A 26,108-nucleotide genomic window follows, 5' to 3' on the forward strand; every position below is an offset into this window, starting at 1 on the left:
TCTAACTTACAGGAGCATAAAGATTACGTGTTTTGCTACACCAGGAATAGCTCACGTTGGTTACTTAACATGGCAACAACCCAACAGTCCCTGAGGGCACCGGCCACAGAAAAGAACAATAGGGAGGAGCTGCACAGACATTAACAGTTTCAGATGGCATAGCTTAAGCTACCGATTGCGGTGGTCCTACGTAGCACTTACTCATTAACAATACAAAAGATGATATCCCTTAGCCTCAGAGGCCACAAGAAATAAAAGAATCAGTTTCAGCAAAGTCAGATATAAAACACACTGTAAGTATAACATAGTAACACATATAAAAAGGACCTTTATTGCAAGGTGAGGAAATAACAGACAAACAGGATAAAAATCGCATGCACAAGTTTTGACTTGATATTGAATTTGTCAAACTAAGTTGGTGAGGTTTCTTAACCCCTTTTTATGACAGAATAATATTCATGTATATTCCACGAGTCAAAAAATTATGCGAATGTCCTTATGCCCGCAGGAGAGTCTCTTCAATGGGCACAGTTAAAAGTATTTGCTGGATAGATTTTACAGTTGACAAAAATAAATGCACCAAACAAGAGGTAAGTGCCCCAAGAGTTGAGAAAAAAAAACTCCTGGATACCAACAACTACCTCAATGTATCCCTAAAAAAATATCCCTGCATTTGAGATTTAAAACATGAATGTGTAAACGCAGGATAGGCTTAGCTGATATTATTTCACATAATAAGTGCCTAACACATATTGTGCTAATCAGTTTTCTTAACTGAAGTGCAAAGAATTTGAATTGTAAGACGACAAATGTGGTTTCGCCACTCATTTTCCATGAAGGCAGTTAACAAATGCTAATGGACTGTTTTTAAAAAATGTTTTCCTTTTATTTTAACGTAGCTAGTACAGACAAAAAATACTCTCTTGCTGAAACCCAAGTGAAACGTCCACAATTACAACTGTCAAATGAAATTACCCGCTTTTGTTTTTGCTGCATGTGGGGATCCATAATTGAAAGAAAATGTTTCCCAGTTCTTATAGCATGGTCTTCAATCAAAAAAGAATTGTAAACTGGCTTTTTTTTCCTTTAAGCACAGCCATCTTTTTGGGAGAAATACAAAAACTCAAACATGCCATCCCCCATTTCCCATAAAAAACAATTTCCACGTTGCTCCTATCCGACTGGGGAAATATACAATGTTGCTGAATAGAACACCAATCTCGGTTTACTTACACTGGAACGATATGGTCAACATAACCCTGAAAATAAAAGATACAGAGTCCAGGAGACAATTGATGACAGGCTTTGGTAGTTCGGATGTTGGAGGAACTTCCAGATACCAGAAAAGTGTGTCTTTTTCAATAATGGCTCCTGGTGGACAAGAGTGTTTGAATCAGAAATAGATGGCTTGAGGGAGGGTGATACAGGGCTCGTATGGTCCACAAGTGAATCACTAATGATGACTGTATACAGCTAGAGCTTGTATTTAGATCATAGTTATGGAAATGAAAACAGAATCATAGATCTATCTGCCAGTTCCATTTCAGTGTTGAACACATAACAAAAGAATTATAATTAAAATATAAAAACGCATTTCAAGGTTTTAGGAAAGGATGGGAGGAGAGAGGAAGGAGAAGTTAGGATGACCCAAGAAAATTCCCAGAATATTTAAGCTTTCGAGTGACCGCCCGTCTGTTCTTGATAAACTTCAATGACATCTTCCTCTTCCATCCCGAGCTGTAAATAGAAAACAAGAATCAATTTGAGACTACAGGATGGTGCTAGTGCAAGCAAAAACATTTGTAAATGGCACTTTTTATATCCACTTCATGTTACACGTTTTTTTCACTATGTTTATTATGGCTAAAAGTAGACTCCTGGGATCTATGGGTCTCGGGAGAATAAGCAGGCTTTTAGGGTTGGAAGGGATTCCATCGGTACTTAAGCCCAAACTCTACTACTGGTTGTTCCATTAATGAAATGAAAAGAATCTTATAACGTGCGACTTAGCCCGAAGGCATCAAGGCGCCTAACAGAAAAAAACAAGGAAGCAATAGAAAAATAACTACAAGTACGCCCTTGCAAACAGCCATGTTTTTAGTGCTTTTCGGAAACGCAGAACAGAAGACTGAGCTTTAATTTCACATGGAAGGGTGTTCCATAGCTTAGGGGCAATTGAAGAAAAGGCCCTACCGCCCCATCTGCTCTTGCGGAAGCGAGGTACCACAAGCAAGTTCTTTGAAGAAGAGTGTAAGAGTCTGCCCGAGACAGAGGGGGCCAGCAGTTTCTTGACCCCTCCTGCACCATTGCCAGAAAGTGCACTATGAGTCAGGCAGAGCACTTTAAAGGTGATCCTCGCTTCAATAGGAAGCCAAGCTTTCCTAGCTGCTGTTGATGACGCTAGTCTGGGAGCGTCCAGAAAGAATTTGGCAGGCACATTTTGGGCTGTCTGAAGACGCTGTGTTAGGCTCTTATTCATACCGATGTATAGGGCGGTACAGTAGTCGAGTCGCGAGGCGACAAGTGCTACTACCACTTGCTTCCGCGCCTGGGGGGACAGGTAATGTTTTATTTTCCTGAGTATTTTGATGATCCCCCAGCAGGTAGCAACAGTTCTATTTACCTGCAAAGTCATGGAGAGGGTAGGTTCAATCAGTACTCCCAGATTCTGCGCTGACTCCGTGGGGGTGGGACAAGACCCCAGCGAGGGCGGCCACCATTCAGGTGACCAGATGTTATTGTTGGGGCCGAACACCAAGATCTCAGTTTTCTCGCCGTTCAACTTTAATGAATTGTAAATCATCCATTGTGACACTGCTTCCATGCAGTTCCTAAAGTTGCACGGGGACGAGCCATCAGGGTGAGAGAGGGACACCAAGATCTGTGTGTCATCTGCATATGTTATGTTATGTTATACTGGATTTTATATAGCGTACGGCTACTCAAAAGAGTGTCCCGACGCTTTGAATTGCACACCAATCTCATAACATAACAGGAAAAAACAAATAAAGGACAGAGAGAAAAAAACCAGAAAAGCCCAGGAAAAAACTAAGAAGTAAAAAGCCAGGTTTTGAGCCCCTTCCTAAAAGCCAACAAGTTTGGGGTGCTACGCAGGGCCACTGGCAGCTTATTCCACAGCTGGGGCGCCAATAATCTAAGAGTGGCCTCCAATGCGTGCCCTCTTAACACGAGGCACTGCAGCAAGAAACAAGGATTCTGACCTCAGCGACCTGGCTGGATGGTAGAAGGTCAGCCTTTTTGGGAGGTATTTCGCTCCGGAGGCGTGCAAAGCTTTATATGCCAGAGTCAGGGTCTTAAAAATTATCCGCTTCCGGACAGGAAGCCAGTGCAGTGCCTCCAGGAGGCCCGAGGCTCTGGCACGGCGCGATAGTCCAAAGATGGCCCGTGCTGCCGAATTCTGGACCACCTGTAACCGTTGAAGCAGATATTCTGGCAGGCCGAGATAAAGAATGTTAGAGTAGTCAATTCTCGAGCCAATGATCGCCTGCACTGTGATCTTCCTGTGTTCCTCCGATAACAGAGGGAGAAACTTACGCAGCATCCGGAGCAGGCCAAAGCAGGTGCCAGTAAGACCAATTATCTGCGAGCGCAGTGTGAGGCCGTTGTCAATCTTAATCCCGAGGTTTTTTGCCACCTGGGACGAACTTGCTGGTGGGAACATGTTCTCTGGCCACCACACTTTCCAGTCCGGATCCGAACTGCACCCGAAGAAGAGGACCTCGGATTTATCCGAGTTGCACTTGAGGCTGTTATGTTGGAACCACTGAAATACAGCCTCAAGGCAACCCTGGATCCTACCTCCATCGAAATCCGCACCCCTCTCACAGGTGAAGAGGAGCTGGGTGTTATCAGCGTAGGAAACGATCTGAGCCCCGAAAGACTCCGCCAGAGCCGCCAGAGGGGTCATGAAGATGTTAAATAGAGTTGGGCTCAATACTGAGCCCTGAGGAACTCCGACACCCAATGGCGACATCTCGGCGGAGCAGGCAGAGGCCCAGACCGTTTGTCGACGGCCTGCCAGGAACGAAACGAAACCACTGGAGCACCGTCCCCCGGAGACCAATCTCTGAGAGTCTTGCGAGAAGACCCTCATGGGGGACGGTTTCGAAGGCCGCCGACAGATCTAACATCACCAGCATCGCCCTGCCACCCGAATCCAGCACCTCCTTAATCGCCTCCGAGACTTCCAGGAGAGCTGTTTCAGTGCTAAGATTGGTGCGGAAACCCGATTGAGTGGGGTGCAGTAGGTCATGGGACTCCAGGTAATCGGCAAGCACCTTGTGCACATGCTTTTCAATGATCTTCGCGAAAGCAGGCAGGAGCGAGATAGGCCTATAATTCGCCAACACCTCCGCATCCAAACCGGGCTTTTTGAGCAAGGGGATAATCATCGCCTGCTTCCAAGACTGGGGAACCACACCCTGTGCAAGAGAACAGTTCAGCAGGGGGTTCACATATGGATTAATGATAGCTGCCATTTTTGCCAGAAACTTGGCGGGGCAGGCATCCCGGGGAGAACCTGATTTAAGACAAGCCATCAGATCAAATGAAGCGGTCATAGAGAGAGGAGGAAAGACTGCCAAGGCCACACCTGCACTGGGCAGGGTAACAGCGGCATTCTCCGCCCGGCCGGGCGTCTCAGGCTCCTGCACAGGGAAAGAGTCCTGGATCAATTGGATCTTAGAGGTAAAAAAGTCCGCGATCGCCCTGACCCAAGGCGCAGGAGGGGGAGTCTGAGTCGACGCAGCGCGTGAAGTCGTAAACTCCCGCACAATGGCAAAAAGCTCCTTACAGGAATTGGAGGCAGCTTCGATTTTTCTCGCGAAATAAGCCTTCTTCTCAGAAAGGATATCATGATGATAAGCTTTCGCCAAGGACCTGTAGGCGAGTTTCGCTGTCGAGTCGTATTTCACGCGCCATGCTCTTTCCGCTACCTTGCATTGTCGACGTGAAGCCGCCAGCGCTTCCGTAAACCATGGGGCGGATGCACCTTTATCAAGTTTGCGAGGGGGTCTCAGAGGGGCAAGATCATTTAGCCTCTCTAAGAGCCAGGCCTGCAGTCGCTCAACATCCTCATCTAGATCCCCAGTCAAAGCACAGGGATGGTCCGCACAGGACTGTGCCAGTAGTTCCGGAGTGACCCGGTGGAGTGCCCTAAATCCCTGGGAAGCTTGCCGGGGGGCACCGGAAGGCTTCCGGACTTCAAAAAGAAAAAATTTAACCAGCCTGTGATCAGACCAAAGCACCTGGATAGGAGCAAGCATCTCTATGGGGGTCGTAGAGAAAGTCAGATCCAGGGTATGCCCCTTCTCATGGGTCGGTCCAACGTGATAGGGTACCAGGCCCAGAGGGGCTGTAACATCCAGCATTTTAATCGCGTCGGCATCCATTTCAACGTCCATGTGGACATTAAAGTCCCCGGCGACTATACAATGCTCTGACGTAAGTAACAGAGATGAGGTCACCGACTGGAACTCTTCAAAGAAAGAGCCTGTGGGCCCTGGAGGTCGATAAACGAGAAGACCTTTCACAGATTGGTGTGGTGAAAGAACAATAGAAAAGGCAAGGGATTCGCACTCCTTAATCACGTCAGAGGGAATGATGGTACAGGTGGCACTTTTGTTTACTATCAGTGCTACCCCGCCTCCACACCCCTTCAGCCTATCCTGCCTGAAGATGTTATACTCGGGCGGGATAGCTGTGGCAATATCTGGGTTGGATGACTCGCCGAGCCACGTCTCGGTGAGCATCAGAAACAATGGTTTTTCTGACTCCAACAGGTCAAAGATATCCAGAGCATGCCGGCCGAGAGATCTAGTGTTAAGCAGTAAGCCCAGATGTTTGACGCTGACTGCCGCCTTCTGCGGTGCACAGGCCAGATGTCTCTGCGGGCGCCAGCCACACTCAGGGCAGCGACTCTTACCCTTGTGGCGCGCAGGGAATACCGTGCGGCAAGAGCTATTAGTCTGTTGCCAAGAGCGAAGTTCCGATCCCGAGTAGTGGAGCATGGTGCACTCATATACAAACAAAGTGCAAAACTATAGCCCAGTCCTGCCCGTCGCCTCGGAAGCCTCCGGGGCGCAGACTGGCACGACTCAGGCACGACTCAGGCACGACTCAGGCACGACTCAGGCACAGGGAAGGCACGACCGCTGCGCTCCCCAGGGAGCTTTAAGTAGGCGTCCCTCTGGCTGTACAGAGCGCTAGAGCGCTCGCAGCTGTCGTCCCCTCCGCCTCGGCACCACTCCAATATGGCGCCCAAAGTTCCCTCCACCACCCGTGAACCAAATCCGCCAAACCGGCGGTGCGGGAGCCAATTAATATGCAAGTAAGGGGCCAGCATTAAAAGCAAGGGCTAATGAACACAAACTAAACAAAATAGTCAAAAGGTAGCGTTAAAATAGGCAGCGCGATATGGTGTGCAAAATGGAAGACTACCTCCATCCCAAAAGATCTAACCAACCTGGCAAGTGGGGTCACGTAGATGTTAAACAGGGTCGGACTTAATGCCGACCCCTGAGGGACCCCACATTGCACAGGTAGGGATGGAGATAGAAAATCTCCCAGCTTCACCCTCTGTACCCTCTGGTCGAGAAAGGAAGCCAGCAGACTCAAGGCCGCCCCTTCCACCCCTATTTCCCTCAGGCGAGATGTTAGCACCGAGGGGGACAGGGTATCAAAGGCAGCCGTGAGATCTAAAAGGACCAGGACGGTGGAATGTCCCTGGTCTACCTCCATACGGATGTTGTTCAATACGACCGTAAGGGCTGACTCGGTACTATGGTGTTTCCTGAAGCCATGCTGGGATTGATCCAAAAGATCAGAGGAGTCAAGAAATGCCGCCAGATGTTGATTGAGATACGTCTCAAGCATCTTTGCAGGTGCTGGGAGCAAAGAAATGGGGCGATAATTCTTGAGCCCCTCTGGATCAAGTGTGGGTTTCTTTAGGAGGGGCTTGACTAGGGGCTTGACTACCGCATTCTTCCATTCAGATGGAAAAATGCCCTCTCTCATGGCCCTATTCATGATGTCAAGTAGAAAAGGGAGCAGGGAGTCTCTACATTCCTTCAGGACTTTAAGGGGACACGGATCCAATGGGGATCCCGACCTTGTCTTACTTAAAAGCAGGTCAAGCTCCTGATAGGATAAAGGCGGAAACTCTACCAGCCTCTTGGGGGTGATGGAAGAGACCTCCTTTGGGAGCGGAGAAAGGGGGACAGGAGGGGGAGAGGTAACAGATCTTTGTGCTTCAAGATTCAAGTAGATGTCCTCAATCTTCGAGTGGAAGAATCCTGCGATTTTATCACAGAATTCCTGGGTGCCTGCAACAGGGTCCTGTATCTGTAACGTGCAGAGCGAGTCCACTATTTTGAAGAGATCTCTGGGCGAGGAGAGAGTCATTGTCAGGTTAGCAAAGTACTCTTGCTTAACTCTGATGATTTCCAACTTGTACTCCTTGAGGAGTAACTTGTGTTTATCCCTCTCCTTCAGATTCCAGCTTGTTCGCCAAAGCCTTTCTTGCCTACTGCACCCTTGTCTCATGAGCCTAAGAGGCTCCGAAAACCAGGGTGCAGAGGGTTTCTTTCTCGCAGAGTAACAGGAGGCGAGAGGAGCCAGCACATCGACTGCTGCACTAATGGCTTTGGACAATTCCGAAGCTGCTAGATTGGTATCCTCATAGAGGTCAGATTTGTAGTTTTGCATTAGTGGGGCTATCTAGGTGCTTGTAATTTTCTTAAGGTTCCTCCTGAACTTGGTGTGACTAGGGACACTTGTCTTAGTAGGCATCATTCATGGCGAGCACAAGCTCCAAAGGAACCGCAAAGTGGTCCGACCAGGACAGTGGAATAGGGACTTCTATTTTAAGCCTGTCATCGTTGGAGAAGACTGCATCTAGTGTGTGGCCTGCCTGATGCGTGGGGTGTTTGACCAGTTGCACTAAATCACATGCGGATAGTGAGTCGAGGAGATTCGAAGAATCTTTAGAATCAGGGTTATCCAAATGAAAATTTAGGTCACCCAAAACTGTCAGGTTGGCTGCTCCGAAGCAGGGCTCCAGGATATTAAGAAGGGACTGGCTAAAGTCTGTTCTAGACCCAGGAGGTCTGTATACCAAGATACCCACAAAGGGAGCGACCTCGGAAGATTTTATAAGAAAATGCAGGGCTTGAAAGAGGTCGGAAGACCTGGAAAGTTGAGTGGTGTGACAGGTGTGAGAGGTCTTGTAAAGAATTCCAAGGCCACCTCCTCTGCGCCCTACTCTATCCAGTCTAGCTAAAGAATATCCATCCGGCACAGCCTCGACCAGTTGCCCAGGTTTCGGTAAGGAAAACCCATGTGGGCTTTCGGGCTGTAACGAAATCGCGAAAAGCGATATTTTTCACTAAAGATCTGGTATTAATGAGAAAGCCCGATTCTTTCAGAGGAGTGGTAGTAGGGGGTGGGGGGGCTAACATGGCAGGTTGTCGATGACTTACCATGAATACTGAAACAAGTGCAGTAAAATGCATCCTGAAGAATGTCTGGCGAGCAGGTAAAATGGCATGGAAGTCATTGCAGGTCTCAGACGGACGAAGTCCTGATAGGAATATAGGGGACCAGCTAAAGGAGTCATACCGAGTACACCCAGGGACCAGAGTCTCACGCCCTTTAGCCCACAATTAACATCTCTATACTTTATAAAGGTTGGATTTACCAGACCACCTGACAAGGGGGTATGGTAGTAATTACTTATCGTAAAAGTACAAATATTTACCTTCATTTCAACCCTAACTTGGAGCTTTAGACCTCGCATATTTATTGTCAAATAGATCTGGATTACATTCTTATTAAAGAGAGGAAGTGGATCATGAGGGAAATGCAGAAAGAGCAATAATGCCCGAAACCAATCTAAAGTTTCTTCACAACATATTTCTTCATTATTCTCATCTGGATCCCATGAGCGGCATCGGGCCTTCTAGAACTGGTACATCACATAACTATACTTAACTATTTCAAATTCTGCTCCCATCACTTCTGGTTCAAAATATGGCAATTGGTGCTTACCTGTACCTAACAGTTTGTAGCATGTCATGCTGTAGATCACATGGAGTTCACTGCCCTGCCAATTAGTGTGGAGTTAGGAATATTACAAGTTGTTTACTTCAATACAGAAGTTTCAGTTTGGAAGATGCCTCGTTATTAGAAAACCCACAATGCATCAGAACAAAGGCTACACCATATAATGGCGTATTTTTTCCCTAATGGGAATAGTCGTTTCTCCTTTTGTGTCTAGAATTAAAGATGAACTGCTTAGTAAAGTCAAACTAGCAAAGCCTTAACTTTACACCACAGGGGTGGAGTCTGACACATGTATATCTACAAACTAACAAGCTGTACACAGATAAAGGTAAAACACATTTACCGTTTGCACCACTGTGTGACAGCAGATCACATATTGTGCGCAGACTTTAAAGCAGTGCCCCCATGCCCGCAAGGCTGATGAGGACAGAAAGGAGAGGTAGCTGTAGTAAATGTCTTTAAAACCATTTGACCTATTTATTCTTTTATAGCAGGAATGTCAACACCAGTAACGTTTAGTAAATAATAAGTTAGGAGCTTACCATTTTGCTCGCTGCCTTGCAAATATCTGTGGTTGTGCCTTTCTGGAGAGAGCTTTCGGAAAGTCAGTGGGTGAGTGGTCTGTTTAAGCCTGTATAACAAATGAACAATCCAAAATGCTTCGCACAATCCTTCCGGCTATGTGTCCTTAAGAAATGGCTTTCACAAGATGTGAGAGAGCAAAGGAAACAACCGCTTTATCTTTTGCCTAGGTCTAGCCATGTCCAATTAAACGATGAGAGCGTTTTAGATATCTAATGAAGGCAACGCCCTCTTTGCCACCATTAAAGCATTTGAGAAGAATGCTGGATATTCAATTGTTTGAAGTGAAAAGGCGATAGCATCTTTAGACGTATCTGTGGATATTTGTGCAAGTCTACTTTGTCTTTGGCCAAATGGTCGTCCACTGATTCCATTTGGAATGCATTGTAGGCACATGAACAAGACTGCTACCAGAAAAGCAACTAGCAAGTTTCTTTGCAAGTGCCTGCAGCAAGTACGAGTGCAGTCGCTCTATAGGATGATCCTGAAGTTTTGCTGAGACAATATTTAGATCCCAAGTAGACACGTGGCACTCTAGTTGGGATAACTCTTCTCAAGCTTTACATTACGGCTTCAATGGCTGATATTTTTTGAAGATAAATGGACTGCCTTATTTGTAAGTAATCAGCTACTGCAGAAAAGTGTACACAAATGGAAGTATAGGCCAGACCTGCTTTCTTTTTACGGAGTAAAGGTTGCACACTTTGTGTGAATGTATAACTGTGAGCAGCTACACAGACGTGTTCATAGTAGTGAAGGAAGCATTCCCACTTAGCTACACAGCAAGTCCATGTTGCAGGGAAAAGTGCATCCTGAAGAACTTTTATGCACAATCACAGTAAGTTTCAATATCCAAATTCTATGCCTTCAGAAGACACACCAAAACATTAAGTGACTTTGAACTTGGCCGATCAACTTCAACAGCTGGCATTATCACTACGTTTGAACAGTTTGGCAGAAAGAACATTTTGAGCAACCCTGAGTACCATACTTGCCTGGCCCATGTTGAACCAACTAAGATCAAGGTCATTAACACGTTCCACATTTTGTATACCACTGTATGAATTCGTGTAAATATCCCTGAGCAGATTAACCACAAAGCATTCCCCTAATATTGCGAGTCTGGTGACCTGGATGCGAAGAATGGGCACTTTTTTATTGGACAGTGGCAAGCAGGTTTTTGTCTGGAGTGTACCACTGTTGAAATTAGATAATCTTGAGATTCAGCTCCCATTCCTGCGAGTGTAGATTGTGTCTGCTAAACAGGTTTACAAAGACATCGTCTGTGCCTGGAAGGTGCTTCGACAAAAGATGCTGGACCCTCGCACACATACGAGGTGGCTTCTTTCTTCATCACTGGGACCCCTGCTTACTCCAGAAACCAGGCTCCAGGGACCTCTTTGGTGGGAGGAGAAAATCTCTTTGTCAGTCCACGCAACTCAAACCACTAAACTTGGCAAAATACTTGGCTGAGATCTACTGTCCTAGAGGTGCAGCCAACATGAATAAGTTGCAAAAATGCCCCTACTGTGGCATATATTTAAACAAAAGGGTGAATTAAGACACTCAGAGTCTACAATTTGTTGACATGTTTCATGCCTAATCTACCACTAAAGTGGGCATGGGGAATTTCATCAGGACAAGAAGGGATCCCTGGTTTTCTACACCTGCTCGGACTAACTAATCTGCTGGGTATAAATAGTATCTAAAATGCAAATGTATGCGAGCCTAAAATTAAAGCCTGTGTGCTTGTTTTAACCCAATCTGCTAGAAACAGAGGGATAAATATCCTGGTAGTGCAATATATTACGCTTGCTTAATGGAATATTTTATTTTAGTTGTAAAAGCACATTTAAAACGGAGTGTTTTGCAGAATATTGGAGACAGTTGCACTTCGAATATGCAAGATCTCAACCAAGCATTTTACTGAGCTAATAGGTTAAGTTGTAAGGGACTGACGAAGAGATTCACTGTCCACACAAAAAAGCTACCCTTGGAGCCCCCTTTTTGATTCCCCTCCAAGAGTACAAACTTGTTATAGGAGGTTAGGAGGAGGCCAGAATATGAAGTGAAGCATTCCGCTTCGCCTGGGTGAGGGATCAGCGTCCTCTTACTCAAAAAGCTCTTGAGTAGGACTCGGAACCAGAGCTAGGATGCCAGTTGAAACCTCTGTATTCCCCATCCCTCCCATTTTTTCTTTGCTCACGTTAAGAAGGGAGGGCAGGTGGCAGACGGCAAAATTTTTAACCCTTTTGTTGCGGCGGCAATTCCACCGCAAGGCTAAGTGGCGGGGGGCGCCGCACGGCACTCAGACGCTTGTGACGGAACCGCTCCGTCACGCCCCTCAGGTGGTCTGTGCTTGTGACGGAGCGGTTCCGTCACGGCCCAGCCCGCTCAATAGAACGCGCCTCGCAGGCGCGAAATCAGCGCCGCGCAGGCGCGGCGAGTGGGCCGTGATGGAACCGCTCCGTCACCAGCACAGCCCACCCGAGGGGTGTGGCGGAGCGGTTCCGTCACAAGCGTGGGAGGGGTTAAAACTGCCTCTCGATGCTCCTATTTGTAAATATGATGTAATTTTATAGAATATCTGACAGTAATAACACCAAGTCTTCTTCATCTCCAACCCCTTTTTTTCAGAATGCCACAAAGCCCCATCTCTGTAAGAGCTTGCTGACATACTCAACTCTCTCAAAGTTACTTCTTATGAAGATGTCTTACTTTCATCCTTCATCAAAAGCTCTCTGCAGGGTCACGTTCACCCTTACTTATCACAGTCCATACCTTCCTCATGCAAGGAATCTTCTAAGAATCTCTCATGACAGACCAGATTCTCTTATTCCTAAATAAACAAAGCAAAAACAAACAAAAAAATAAGCACACTAGACCCACAGGACCTCGTCAACTGCCAGCACATCACCCACCTACCTACCATTAAATTGGCATGCTTATTAAAAAAGCAGTATGTTGAACTTCAAGATCACTTCAATGCTAGCCATCTCCTTCACAAATACCAGACGATGTGTCGCAAATCCAGACATGCTGCATAGATACACCAAAAGTGAAGTAGGCAATGCGTCGATTCCACAGTGGCGAAGCAGGCACTGCATCGGAGTTGGGTCTGGTAATGCAGTGCTCAAGACTCAGGCAGCAGCGATTTTTAGGACGCGCTGCCACAGCAAGTTAGGGCCTGCGGTGAAGGCCATGGTCGATGCAGCAAGCGGGAACCACGCTTCAGTGAATAAAAGGGAAGGTTTGACCATGGCAATTGGGTGCACTTACCAGGTCAATATGGCAGTTTAAAACTGCACACACAGACACTGAAGTGGCAGGCCTGAGATATGTTTACAAGGATACGCATGTGGGTGGCACAATCAGTGCTGCAGGCACCCTGCAAAAAGGGCCAGGTCCAACAGATTCCCTCATCCGTCATCCTAATTTTTTCACTTCAGTTGACATTAAATGATAAATATTATTCGTTGTTACACGAGTATCCAGACATATCATTACTAATGTACTCTTTTCAGAACATTTTGAGACGGCGGAGAGGACTGCCTTATAAGTGGAACACTTCTCTTCAGAAATATTTCCCCATCTGTACTATCAACACCTTATTCATTGTGCACTTTTAGCCATTGTCTGTATACAATTTTATTCTTTGTATGTTTGGGATTGATTGACCCGCATTCTGCTGTCAAAATCATTCTTCGTTTAAATCTTTAAGACTTTGTGCCATGGAATCTCCCTAGTTTCCCTTTTGATGTTTGAATGTTTTTACTGATTATAATGTATTATTTTTTGTAGAACAGAGTGCTCTAGCTTTATCTTCTCAATCCCATATGATGACCCTGTTTGAATGTGTGGTTCAAAACACCGTAAACTAATCTCCCTATCAACAACACAACAACCTATGTTTCAAAATGTGCGTGTTAAATCACTCTTAGCGCATACTTGTTATATCACTTTGTGTCTGGTATTGGTTGCTTCCTCTCAGCAACATTCATTTCAGAAACCCCTTTACGAGTGTCATAATTAATGTGCCTCTGTTTTTGTTTCCTCCCCTCTCTTAACAAATCTTCTCACTATGGTTCTATACATTCTCAATCTTATTCTTACAGACTTCGACCTGATAAGGACAAGCACTGGTACTCTGTATTCTTCGCCGACAGCAGTATACGCCAGCAATGTTGCCCATAATGATAATTTCCTGTTATCTCTATTTATTTTAAGGAAGGTATTGGAGGTCTCTTCTATCTCCTCCCTCTGAATGCGGTCACACCGTTGAGGAGTGCTTGTGAATTTGCAATAAACACAAGGTTACAGAGCCCATTGCCAGTATATTCACCGCCTCAATCAAGGCGTTTGCTTTCAGCACAGCATGGCCATTTCATTACCCCTTCGTAAAAGAATATTTTTCAAGCAGTTGGCATGACCATAGTATCAGGAGGATCATACTGTCTAATTTAAAGAGGATGTCATGGTGCAGCTTTGTATTAACACTTTACATTAGACATTAAGCATCATGTCTTTATAGGATTGTCAAAAGTTAAATTATTTGAGAATGTTTTCAGCATTTGTAAACGCAAAACTGTTCCGCCTTAGACATTTCAGTAAGTCATTTTCTTCTTGCTCTATGATCGTGATTACACCATGTTGCAATGCTTAACTTATGATTACATTCAGCATTGTTTTTCAAAAAGGACAGATGGGGTAATTGAATTAATCTCTGCCACTGTTCATTACTTTCAGCTGCATCCCAATCCATCCTCCTTTTTCCCACCATGCCAATTCAAATTAGACCCGGTCAATAGTAACAGTCCAGTCCAAACTGCCAAGACAGGTCCTCTCTGAACCCGTACACAGGCAACCCAATACCGGTTTCGGCCTCATTGGGCCTCTTCAGTTCGGAGCAGCTCATTCCAGTGGCAGAATGAGCACAGAACCAACGTCTGGGCATACCCATTGCACTTAGGGCGTCACTATTTAAATATCAAACTACTTTAAACATAGGACCACCGAAGGAACGCAGACTCTGTCTTGTAGAAGAAAAAAATAACGAAGTCCAGAGCCATTCAAAGGTTGAATTCAAATAACAATCTGATTTAAATTGCCACAAAGTCGCAAAACAAAAGCACTTTACAAGAGAACTAGGACCAATGACAAGAACTAGCGGTGCCTGAGGAGAACTGTAAGGAAAGAAGGCCAGGACAACTGACGAGCTAGCCGGGTGACATTCCCCAATTGGGGCTGATCGTTGAGTGACTGCCAAAGCTGCAAAGCACAATCCCTTTCAAGAGAACTGGGACTAACGTTAGAACACGGGGTGCTCAAGGTGACTGGGAAGGCAGGTCTGGAAAACTGATGAGCCAGACGTGTGACACTCTCCACCGGGGCCAGTCGCAGAGCAATGGACCAATGTAAACACAAAAATAGCCCCAAGCCACATGATGGCAAATAACACTTACACTTTATCAGAACTTTCCAGCCTCACGAACAATGGCTTCCTTTTAAATGTTATTTTAATGTAATGCAATGGTTTTAACTATTTAATGGAAATAAATAAACCTCAAATTATTCAAATAACAAAAGAATGTGTGGATGGGATGCTTGAATTAATCTAAGCCACTGGTACTTACCCAGGGGCCACATCCCAATATTTTTTTTTCCCACCATGCCACCTCAGATAAGACCGAGCCATGTGCAAATCAGCATCAAGCCTGCTCCAACAGGAACAGTCCAAGTTATGCAGTTTACATCTCGTTGCAGTTTTTGAAGTAGACGCCCTAGGTTTGAGGGATCATTTTGTGTCCATTGTGTATTGTTTACACCATGCATTATAGGGAACACTTTATTGTTCATCCTCAACAGTAGCTGGCACGACCATTGTCACAGCAGCATTTATCACATCGAATCGCCAAACAAAGCGCCCATCATAGCATTTGACAGAGTATCTCACATATTCAACATAGCTCAGATATGAAATAATGGCAGCTCTTAAGAGGCGCCTAACGGCACTGGTCATTTACATGCCGTACTCACAAATATATAGAATACATGAGACCGAACACCTCAGACATCTCCTAGCTATGCCATATGGGTGGCTATCATGTATTTCAAACAGCACTTGTCTCCAATATGTACGACACACAAACAAGCAAAGAAAACAAACACACAGAAATTCCCTAACAGGCTTGCTATAGCAGCAGCTGAGACCCTTCACATCATCCATGGTCACAAAACACCAGACAACCCAGAACAGACATGCCCCGCAGAGGGCGATCACATTTCCATATACTTTGAGATACCACAGAAACATTACAAAACATCTCACATACAGGCTTTAATTCCAACGTCGATATGCCAAGGGCACTAACAGAGGAGATCAATGCATCAAAAAAACAAAGAATATATTTGTGAGAAGACCTCACACCCCTGCAACATTGCCCATACATTTCAGTGTAAAACCAATACAACTCTCAGATTATCTAGTCACAGCAGGATATCACGTATGTTACCGACCTAAGTATTTCCAAAGCAGGCAGTAAATACACTCTGGTGTGAAGTATCTGACAATAATATCATACACCCAAGGTCAAAGACTAGACAGCTAGGCTTAGTAAAAATGTTAATTATCAAAGAGTAATTTTGTGTTACTCTTGTGACAAGAAATTATAGCAAATAATTAGATTAAACTCACTGGGTTTATTTGGGGCAAAGATGTCGCAAAGGAACAGAGTGAGGACGGCTGCTGCTGGTCTGATGCTTTTAGAGCTATTTTCTTAGCACAAAATGCATCCTCGGATTCATTTTTGATCCAAGACTGCATTTTGCGTTAAGAAAATACTTCTAAATGGAGGGTTACTCTCGATTAATTGTGTGTTATGTTGCTGTAATTTCGCAAAGTTCCACTACAGCAAATTACACCTACCCCTACAGATCACATGGTCACTCAGCCACCAAACAGGGCCATAGATTAACTTTTTTTTTTATATCAAACTAACTTTCAAATCCATTTCTAGAAGGTTACATTACACAGTCTAATGGATGGCTCATAACAGAACAGAGAAAACGTATCACATAATAAGCCAAACTCCAATCTGCAATGGAAACTCGCAATTGCCCAGAGAGAAGAAATAGAGCTGCAAAGCCACACTGTTTCCCAAAGATACTTCTGTTTAAAATGAATAGTCTTGCCAAAAAGAAAAGAAAAATATTAATGCTAACGCCTAACAGAACTGACCAAATAAATGTAAGATCATGTGAACAAGAGCATGTGTCATCGTGCATTTACAAGTCTACATAACAAGACTATAGCGACCGAGAGTGATGACATATAAGGTGCGTGGGTCAACAAGCTTGTGCCTGAATTTGATGGAGTTGCCATTTTCTTTTTACCCTTCCATGACAGCAGATGCCAATGTTGGACGAGTAAAAAAAATAATAAACCTGCACAATAGTGCATGAATAAAAAGGAGCGGCATGTCATCCCTTCAACAAAGTACTTTTTAGTGAAACAAGGGAACCCGAACAATTGGCTGAGGACCACGGGTGTCAAGCTTATATTACAAAGAAAAAAGGTCCTTAGCACTTGAGAGGTCAAAGGAAATAATGAAATATAGACCGTGATAGGTAGCTATATTACTCCTATGTCCAGCCGGGCCAGGATTTTATTTTGTAGTTAATCACAAAAAATGAGAACAGAGGATATCTGAGAATTGGTTTGTAGTAGGGCACAGTCCTGTACCGTACTTAGGAGGAAAGTACTGGGGAAGGAACAAATACAACATGCAAAGGTTACAGGCAAAAGCTGAGCAAAATTGGCCACTTTCGAGTCAGTGTATCAATTTTAAAAGCATTGCCCAAGTGCTAACCACAACAAAATTATACACAATGGTAAGTTGAGGAAACACTAGAATAAGTCGACGTTTCGATCCCTTGCTCTAAATAACCTGGGATCATCATCAGGACTGACAGTATTTACATTTGCCAGGTATTTAACAGTTTAAATCCGCCTGTTAGGGAGAAAATAGGAAAAGATAAAAACAACCAGTGGCTGAGTTAAGAAAAGGTATTGTAGCCTTACTAACAATAGTACACGCAATTATACATAATGGTAACCAGTGTATTCGGAATCGGCATACCATGCTGTACATTCAGTGATTACAATCAAACTAGTCGTGAAAGGTCTTGGGCAGCATAGGTGCACTCATGCAAGGAGTGTGATTGACCGAGCAAGGTTCGAGGTGGCAGCAATGGCGCACATAAAGTGTTCGGGATAGCATCCGTGCAATCATACATCGAGTGTAGTGTTGCCGCATGTGCGCCTACAATTTTACGGATTTGTACAGCGTACGTGCAACCAAGAGTGATTTAAAGGTCAGGACAACGTTTGTGTAGTCATTCAGAAGCAGGTGGCAATTTTGTGGCAAGGGGGCCTGAAGAGGTGCAGAAGAATTACCAAGGGGTGTCCTGGCTTACCAATTGTCAGAGCGGTATGATCCAGTTGTGTCAGAATTCTGGAAACCGCCGGGCCTGTGCTGTCGGGACATAATCGAAAAATGAGAAGTGATGACTGCTAGATTGGACTGTGTTAAGTAGCGGTGAGAATAGGGGCGCTTTGTACCTTAGGAGAGAGGTCAGGATGGCCTTAGATTGGTTTCTGCCCGGGCACTTCCGTGGCGTGCTGGGCGAATCCGGACCAGCCGGTTCGTTTCCCTGGGTAATGGACGCGCTCGAGGAGTCGCTGTGGGGAGAAGGAATGCTAGGGAGGGGTGTTGGCTAGGTAAAGTACCTAGGGGTCTCGCCGTGGTTGGTTGGGGTAGAGACTGCAACGATCTGCCATAAGTCTCCGTTGGAATTGGATCCCGATAGTGTTCTGCCAGATCGTAGCAACCGGGTTACACTGTGCGTGAGTTGCTTAAATTAAATTACCCGGGACAGTTGAGGGCTGGTCACGTGGGGAGTGCGGAACGACGTGACCTGGGTGGTAAAGATCGACGAGGGGTGGGTTAGATTGTTCACGATAGTCGCCATTTTGGAACGGTGAGATGGTCTGCTGTGGCTAGGGGAGTGGTTAGTAGATCGACAAGGAGTGGAATTGCTGGAGATGGTCGCCATCTTGAAGTGGTAAGAGGGTGTACTGTTCCAAAGGGAGTGTCTAAGGGTGCAATTTGCGTGGGGATCAACCAGGTTGCAAATTGCTATGATTAAGGTGATGTGAATTGTGCATAAGTCGCGCGGTGCAGACGACGATACATGTGAAACAGTACATTTACATTTCATTTTGTGCTACACCATTCTTGGATTTGACAAGTATGAAAATTACGCAGTTTTATCTTAAGCGAATTCTCACAAATTTTAAGAACACACAATGTCTCTTGATTGTTGAGCCCAACAATCTTGTAATTGTCTTATACCAGTGTTGTCCAATCTTTCGCTCTGTTGAGACCATTTCTTATGGTATCAAATTGGATTAGTGTCTTTAATTCTTCACGGTTGAGAAGCTGGGCAATGTTACGACCTCTCTGTGGTAACTTCAGAACTTTCAAAATAGTCCATTTTATATCGTTCTAATTATGTCCAGCTTCAGAGAAGTGGTCCACCAATGGAGCATTCGGCGTTTTGCATCTGATGCAGAACCTGTGCTGACAAATTCTTGTCTTGGCTTTTTGGGTTGTCTGGCCTACATATAGTTTCAAACATTGACATTGTATGATATAAATTAAATTACTGGTATTGCAATTTGAGAATGATCGCCTTTCAACCGTGGTGATATTGTGGGTACATTTCTTTCCCTCAACTGTGTACTCCCATACATTACATCCACAGCATTTGGCATGTCCTGTAATGGGCGGAAACCCCATGCAGATTCAATGGTCGAGGATGTGCTTGGTGAGTACCAAGTGGTCCTTCAAATTCTTACTTTTGAGAAATGCAAATAGAGGTCTGTCAATATAAATGTTACCTGCATTTATTGTGGGCCAATGTTTGATGATGGATTTCCTTATTTTGTTTGAGGCCGGGGAAAACGTTGTCCCACAGGCTATTCTCTCATTGTGACACCTGTTTTTAGGTGAAAGCAGAATCTCGCGAGGACAATACCAAGCTCGTTTGAAGGCCATTTTGACTATTCTCCATGGATAGCCACGGTCCTTTAGTTTGTTAGATAGGGTTGATGCCTCTTTGAAGTAATCCTCTTTGGAAGAACAGTTGCGTCTGATTCTAAGAAATTGGGAAGAGGGTAGTGAGTCCCTAAGGGCCCTGGTATGATTGCTGGTGTAGCTTAGGAGCATGTTTGCGCTCAGTGGGCTTCCTGTAGAGTCGTGTTAGCAGCTCGCCCTCCGAGTGATAGATTGTTAGATTGCCACAAACTTGCCACCTACTTCTGGATGACTACACGAACGTTGTCCTGACCTTTAAATCACTCTTGGTTGCACGTACGCTGTACAAATCCGTAAAATTGTAGGCGCAAATGCGGCAACACTACACTCGATGTATGATTGCACGGATGCTATCCCGACCAGTTTATATGCGCCATTGCCGCCACCTCTAACCTTGCTCGGTCAATCACACTCCTTGCATGAGTGCACTTATGCTGCCCAAGACCTTTCACGATTAGTTTGATTGTAATCACTGAATGTACAGCATGGTATGCCGATTCCGAATACACTGGTTACCATTATGTATAATTAAATGTACTATTGTTAGTAAGTCTACAATACCTTTTCTTAACTCAGCCACTGGTTGTTTTTATCTTTCCCTATTTTCTCCCTAAAAGGCGGTTTTAAACTATTAAATACCAGGCAAATGTAAATACTGTCAGTCCTGATAATGATCCCAGGTTATTTAGAGCAAGGGATCGAAACGTCTACTTCTTCTAGTGTTTCCTCAACTTACCATTGTGTATAATTTTGTTGTGGTTAGCACTATGGCAATACTTTTAAAATTGATACACTGACTCAAAAGTGGCCAATTTTGATCAGCTTTTGCCTGTAACTTTTGCATGTTGTATGTGTTCCTTCCCCAGTACTTTCCACCTAAGTACGGTACAGGACTGTGCCCGACTACAAACCAATGCTCAGATATCCTCTGTTCTAATTTTTTGTGATTAACTACAAAATAAAATCCTGGTCAGTCTGGACATAGGAGTAATATAGCTACCTATCACAGTCTAGATTCCATTGTTTCCTTTGACCTCTCAAGTGCTAAGGACCTTTGTTCTTTGTAATCCCTCCAACAAAGGGCACATTTTTTTTTTAAAAGGACAGAATGGGGAGTGGCGGTGGTGAAATGGTGGGGCAGGTGTGAGTTTGGGGGGGAAAGTTCAACCTGCCAAGCACCGAGAGAAATGTTGAACAAGGTGGGTGTATGCTGCTAGGGATTTGGGTAAGTAAAAAATAAAATACCACAAAAACCAGTGGGGTAAGTAAAAGACGAGCTTTCAGCACACAGAGCACATTGGATGGTGTGATGAGAAAGCGAGGGATCAGGAAGCCAAAAAACAACAAAAACAAGCATTGGCATAGCCAATTGGTCTCGCCTTTGGAACCTTATAAGTGTTTAGCAGAGATATCTGGAAAGAAATTGTGTGTGCGCGCGCTTGGGCGAGATATAGAGATTGAGGAGGTGAGAGAGAAGCAGTGAAACAGAGCGGGGAACAGATAGTGCGTGTTACAAAGAGAGTGGCCACAGGAGGCATGAAAAGAAATAGAGGGCAGAAGACTAGATACAGAGATAAAAAAACAAGAGCAACAAAGAGACAAGGGGAAATGGTGAGAGGAAGAGTGGCAAGAGATAAACGGAGGAACAGAGAAAGAAGAAGAGAAAGGGTGACAGAGGAAGTGCGAAAGGGAGATAAATATATAGGAAAGGGGGAATAAGTAGAAAATAGATGAAAACTTGCGCCAATAATTCGGCTAGAAACCCTGTGGCCCTTTAGACGCAACACAACCTTCCCATGGGCGTGTCACAATTCCACTGTGCTCTGCAAGTAAATGGATATAGTGAGAGGGGAGCATGATGTGCAGCAGAGGAATAACGTACCACCCCCGGTCCCACTGGACCCTTCAGCTGAACAGGTGTTGGACTTGGCCCTTCTGGCAGGTTCACCCCTGAACTTTATGCCTTTTAATGTTACATCATTGTAGCGATTTCTGGGCTTTGAGTGTGTGCGCTCTCTGAGTGTGCGTGTGAGAATAGCCTGCCATCCCATAGGAATGCATGGGGAATATGTGTGTCCATGTCAATTCCTGATGCGTGGGGAGTGCAAGGTTGAGTTTGGTATGTGCGAACTCGTGAGGTTGAATGCTGCGCGATGATGTGTGCGGCTTCAATGTGGCTAGTGTGTAAGTGCCACTTCTAGAAGTTGGCCTGCCTGTGCAGTAAATGTGATTTGACTGTCTGGCTTGTGATTGGCTGGAGCTGGCTGGTGTGCCTGGCACCAAGAGTCAGGATGGGTCTGCCACGGTGGTGAGTGGAGAGATCTGCATGTTGATGTGAGGGAGGGGTGCACCTGGGACCTGAATAGGGCTGGGCTTTCCCAAAACAATGATGGCTCCGCCCCCTGTGGTGCGACTGATGACCCTAGCCTGTCCTGTGAATAGGGAGAGGAGCTGAGCAAAAGAAAGTGCTCCAAAACCAGCTGCATCTGGTTTTTCCCCACCCTGCACCCTAGAGACAAAGTGATTTAATGTATAAAAAGAGGCTGTGACCACATGTTAAAGGTTCTTGTTTCCTGACTTGAATCTACCAGGGGCGTGCTGCTGCTCGGGCCCATGGGAAGGCTTGCCTCCCTGGGCTCTGCCCAGCCCCTGGATGCTGATGGACTTCTTGTGGACCCTTCTTCGTGGCCCTGGAAGCCTTGTCCTGGGATGTCCTGCTTGTTGCTGGGCCCTTTTCTTTCCTGGGGGGTCATTCCTTGGGGTCCTGGTGGTCTCTGTGCCCCCTAGCGCATGGGAAACGCTTTATTCTAGTTTGCTCTGTTATTGAGGGAGGCTACCCCTCATTACTGCCTTTGCTAATCGCAGCCCGGGTGCTTACCCCGCTCATTTTATTATTTACGAGCAGGTGCCTACCCTGCATGATGCCCGTGTCTTTGAGGGCCGATGCGCAGGTGCCCACCCTGCGCCTTCATTATTAAGTAATTTAATTCAGGGTGCCACCCCTTTTTATAGGCGTCTTAACGGGTGCCAACCCCGTTTCTATTTTTATTTCATTCACCGAGGGAGCCTACCCCTCGTTTTGGCCCCCGAACAGTCACCGCCACGGCCGGGCCGAAGACAGGAAGTCAGGTTGCCGGGCGCCTGGGGCGGGACTTCCGCTTGCTTCCAGGAAGTCCCGCCCACCGCCGCGATTGGCTGCCCGCCCTGCTGCTAAGACAGGAAGAGAAGCTGGCCAAGGCATGGCTTCCGATGGCCCAGGGCTCCCGTGAATTAAGGAGAGCCCCGGGGCCGCCAGCATAGCGCATCACCAGTGTTGCGGGGCTCCCATGCGGTGGAGGGAGCCCCGGCGAGGAGTCAGCCCGGAGCCGCTAGGGCTGACTGATGGGGGACCGGTTCCCGAGATGGAGGACCGGGTGAAGCGTGGTGCACGCCCCCGCCGCCCCTGGAGAAGCGGCCGGTGAGTAGAGCTGCCTTGGAGGAGGGCAGTGGAGGAGAGAGCACCAAATTGAGGGCTCACGCGCTGGAGTCTCTGTGTTTTAAGCAGCCCTACTTGATAGTGGGACTGCTCAACGAGGGGGCATTTATTTATTTATTTAAGGAGCCAAAGTGCTCCAAGGCCCCCGTGTTTCTTCTAGAGCCTAGAGGGCTCCAAAGTGCGCAGCAATTGTTCCAGAGCGTAGAGGGCTCCAATGTTTTGGCGCCAATTGTCCTCAGCTGCCCAGCAAGTTGTGGGCAGCTGCTCAGTTTAAGTTTTCTTTCTAGGGGACTTGTTCTTTTGACTCAGGAGTGAGACGCACTCCTTCGCCTCTACCTTGGCCTTCCCCAGCTGTGCAGCACTTAGTGCCAGCTGCAGCGTTTTTAGGCCCTGTTCTTGTCCTCAGCTGCCCAGCAAGTAGTGGGCAGCTGCTACGTTTAGGTTTTTGCGCAGTGGCGCAACCTGGGCCCTAATGTGATTTATGTGCTGTGATGATTCATGTGCTATTGCTTTTTGGGTGTTAGGAAATGTACTGTATGTAGTATGTTTTGCGCACCCTGTGTTCTGATACCTCTAAATGTATTTATGCTTAGGAGGTTGTTTCACCTAGTATAGTTATGCTAGTGAGTTCCTGGTTCGCTGCGTGATATATACCCAAGGTGTTTAGGACTGCGTGGGGTATACTTACCTTTTACCAGTGGTTACTGGTTGTGTGCTACATTTGCTATTTGGTGCTACAACTGCTCTATGTTCTAAGTGCTAGTTCTACCAAGTGCTTATTCCTTACAGTGGTCCAGTGGCCACATCTTATGTACATAATCCCCTGTAAATTACGCCCGTCCCAGTGGCACAGTGTAAATTGTGTGTTTATTACCTAATGTGTTTGGTATAATAAAAAGGCTATTTTTGATATAACCTTGTGTGGAGTTCCTTTTGTGGGGGGCCTGGGATGTTGTTGCTGGTGGGTGCATGCGCAAATGCTTAACACATCGCCTCTGAGATAAGCCTGACTGCTCGTGCCAAGTTACCAAGAGGGAGCGCAGGGGTTATCTTGGCAGGTGACTTTCTTGCCCTGACGTAGAATGGTGGTTTCTGCCTGGTTTTGGCGCAAGCCTTAGCCAACCAGAAATTCCCATTTTTAACATTGGTTGTCAGCGGTGGGAAATGGACTTGTGTTTGCGGAGTACCACAGCAACAACTGGCCCCACTACAAAACTCTGCATTTTAGATAGAAACAATAATCCCTTTCCATGTGACTAAGTTTGTTCTAAATGTCATTTCTTTGGAAATGTGTTTCTTGTGCACTGTGAGTTAGGTGTCCCTAGCTCGGGAGGGTAGATCATCCCCTAAGTGCAGTGTGAGTTTTCTGGGTTTACCAGTAAGGGTGGGATCCAGTGGTGGCATCGAAAGTGTGTCCAGTGCATGTGTTCCCGTCCCGTTCCCGGAGTAATGGTACCTGTGTCACGTGGTGGTCAGGTTGAGAAATCAGGGGTGGTAGAAACGGTCTTATCAGTCGGGGGCGGGAGGGGAGTTTAGATGAATGGTGTGTTGCACTGGACGTTGGTGTGATGTGAGTTCTCTGAAATAAGGAGCTTGCTGAATAATTGGGTGTGAGTTCTCTGAAATAAGGAGCTTGCTGAATAATTGGGTGCAAGTTCTCTGAAATAAGGAGCTTGCTGAAAACTTGGGTGTGAGGTCTCAGATAGGGAGCTTGCTGTGTCTGGAGAACGTGGAACATCTGTAACCAGGGTTCCAGTAGTTCTGGCAGTATCGCTCCAGTTGGAAGGGTGCAGAAGTCCAGATGGAGGGGTGCGAGGGGGAGACCCCCCCAGTGGAAGATCCAGTGGGTCAGGGGCCAGCTGTAAGGGTTGTGTCGCCGGGGAGGGACCATGGTGATGCTATTTCTGTCCTGAGTGACAGGCAGACTTGCTACACAACACATTCGTTATGTGTCACCCTCAGGGAAGTCCTGGTCCGCCAGGCATCTGACCAAAGGGTACGTCCCTCGGTTGGGGAGTCAGTAGCCGGTGGTTCCGGATCTGGACGTAAGGGCAACTGTAAGTAGTGTCCTGAAGTTACAAGAAGAAACTTCTGCCTGAAGAGAAGGAACCGGGTAAGCTGTATGGAGGAGTACTGTCCCTGACCTGGGGGATTGGCCTGCAGTGGTTGCCTTGCTGCTAAAGGAGAAGAGAAAGCCTTAGACTTGGTTTTCAACTTGTGAAGTCCTGGTGCGCCAGACATCTGACCAAAGGGTCCGTCCCTAGGTTGGGGAGCTAGGTTCAGGTGTTTGCCTGTCCTGGACGGCAGGGCGACAGTAGCCAGTGCCCTGGCTAGTTTGTCTTCTAGGGGTACCCCTGTGAACACAGGTGGGGCTCATCTTAAGTGAAGAGACCCTCTGTTTCCCAGAAGGGGTGGTGCAGGGCTAGCAGGGATCTTTAGGGTCCTTGGCTGAATGTTGTAGTACTGCCCTGAGAGCAGGTAGGGCCTATCTTAAGTGGAGGGACCCTGTTCTACAGTGGGAGGGTGCAGAACTCTGGAAGGGGGTCAGAGGGAGTCTGACCCCTGTGCATCCGATGAATTCAGATCCCAGGTGGTAGACCAGTTAAGGGAGCTGTGACCTCGCCGTCATGACCACCCTGGTGTCCTGTAGGCACCGCACTGAGCAACGTCCGCCTCGAGCCGCGCAGCCTCTGCCGCTCGCCCCGACTCAGTCCCGACGCTGTTCGCGAGCCGTAGCCTGAGCCGCAACAGGCAGAGCACCGCGACGTGCAACGCCTCGCTACACCATCTTGTGCTGGTCTGAACGCCGTCAC

At 46.3% G+C, this 26,108-nt stretch overlaps 1 protein-coding gene across 1 annotated transcript in view; it reads right to left on the reverse strand.

The window, feature by feature from the left end:
• Positions 1-308: 308 nt before the first annotated feature.
• SUMO1 (small ubiquitin like modifier 1) overlaps positions 309-26,108 on the reverse strand; it is a 108,962-nt gene continuing 83,162 nt past the window's right edge. Inside the window, exon 5 of the mRNA XM_086955261.1 lies at positions 309-1,737. Coding sequence (XP_086811387.1) covers positions 1,669-1,737 — 69 coding nt within the window. The 3' untranslated portion in view covers positions 309-1,668. The remainder of the gene's footprint in view (positions 1,738-26,108) is intronic.

This window comes from Lissotriton vulgaris, chromosome 2_1 (assembly GCF_964263255.1).
Source record: "Lissotriton vulgaris chromosome 2_1, aLisVul1.2, whole genome shotgun sequence".
Classification (NCBI taxonomy): Eukaryota; Metazoa; Chordata; class Amphibia; order Caudata; family Salamandridae; genus Lissotriton; species Lissotriton vulgaris.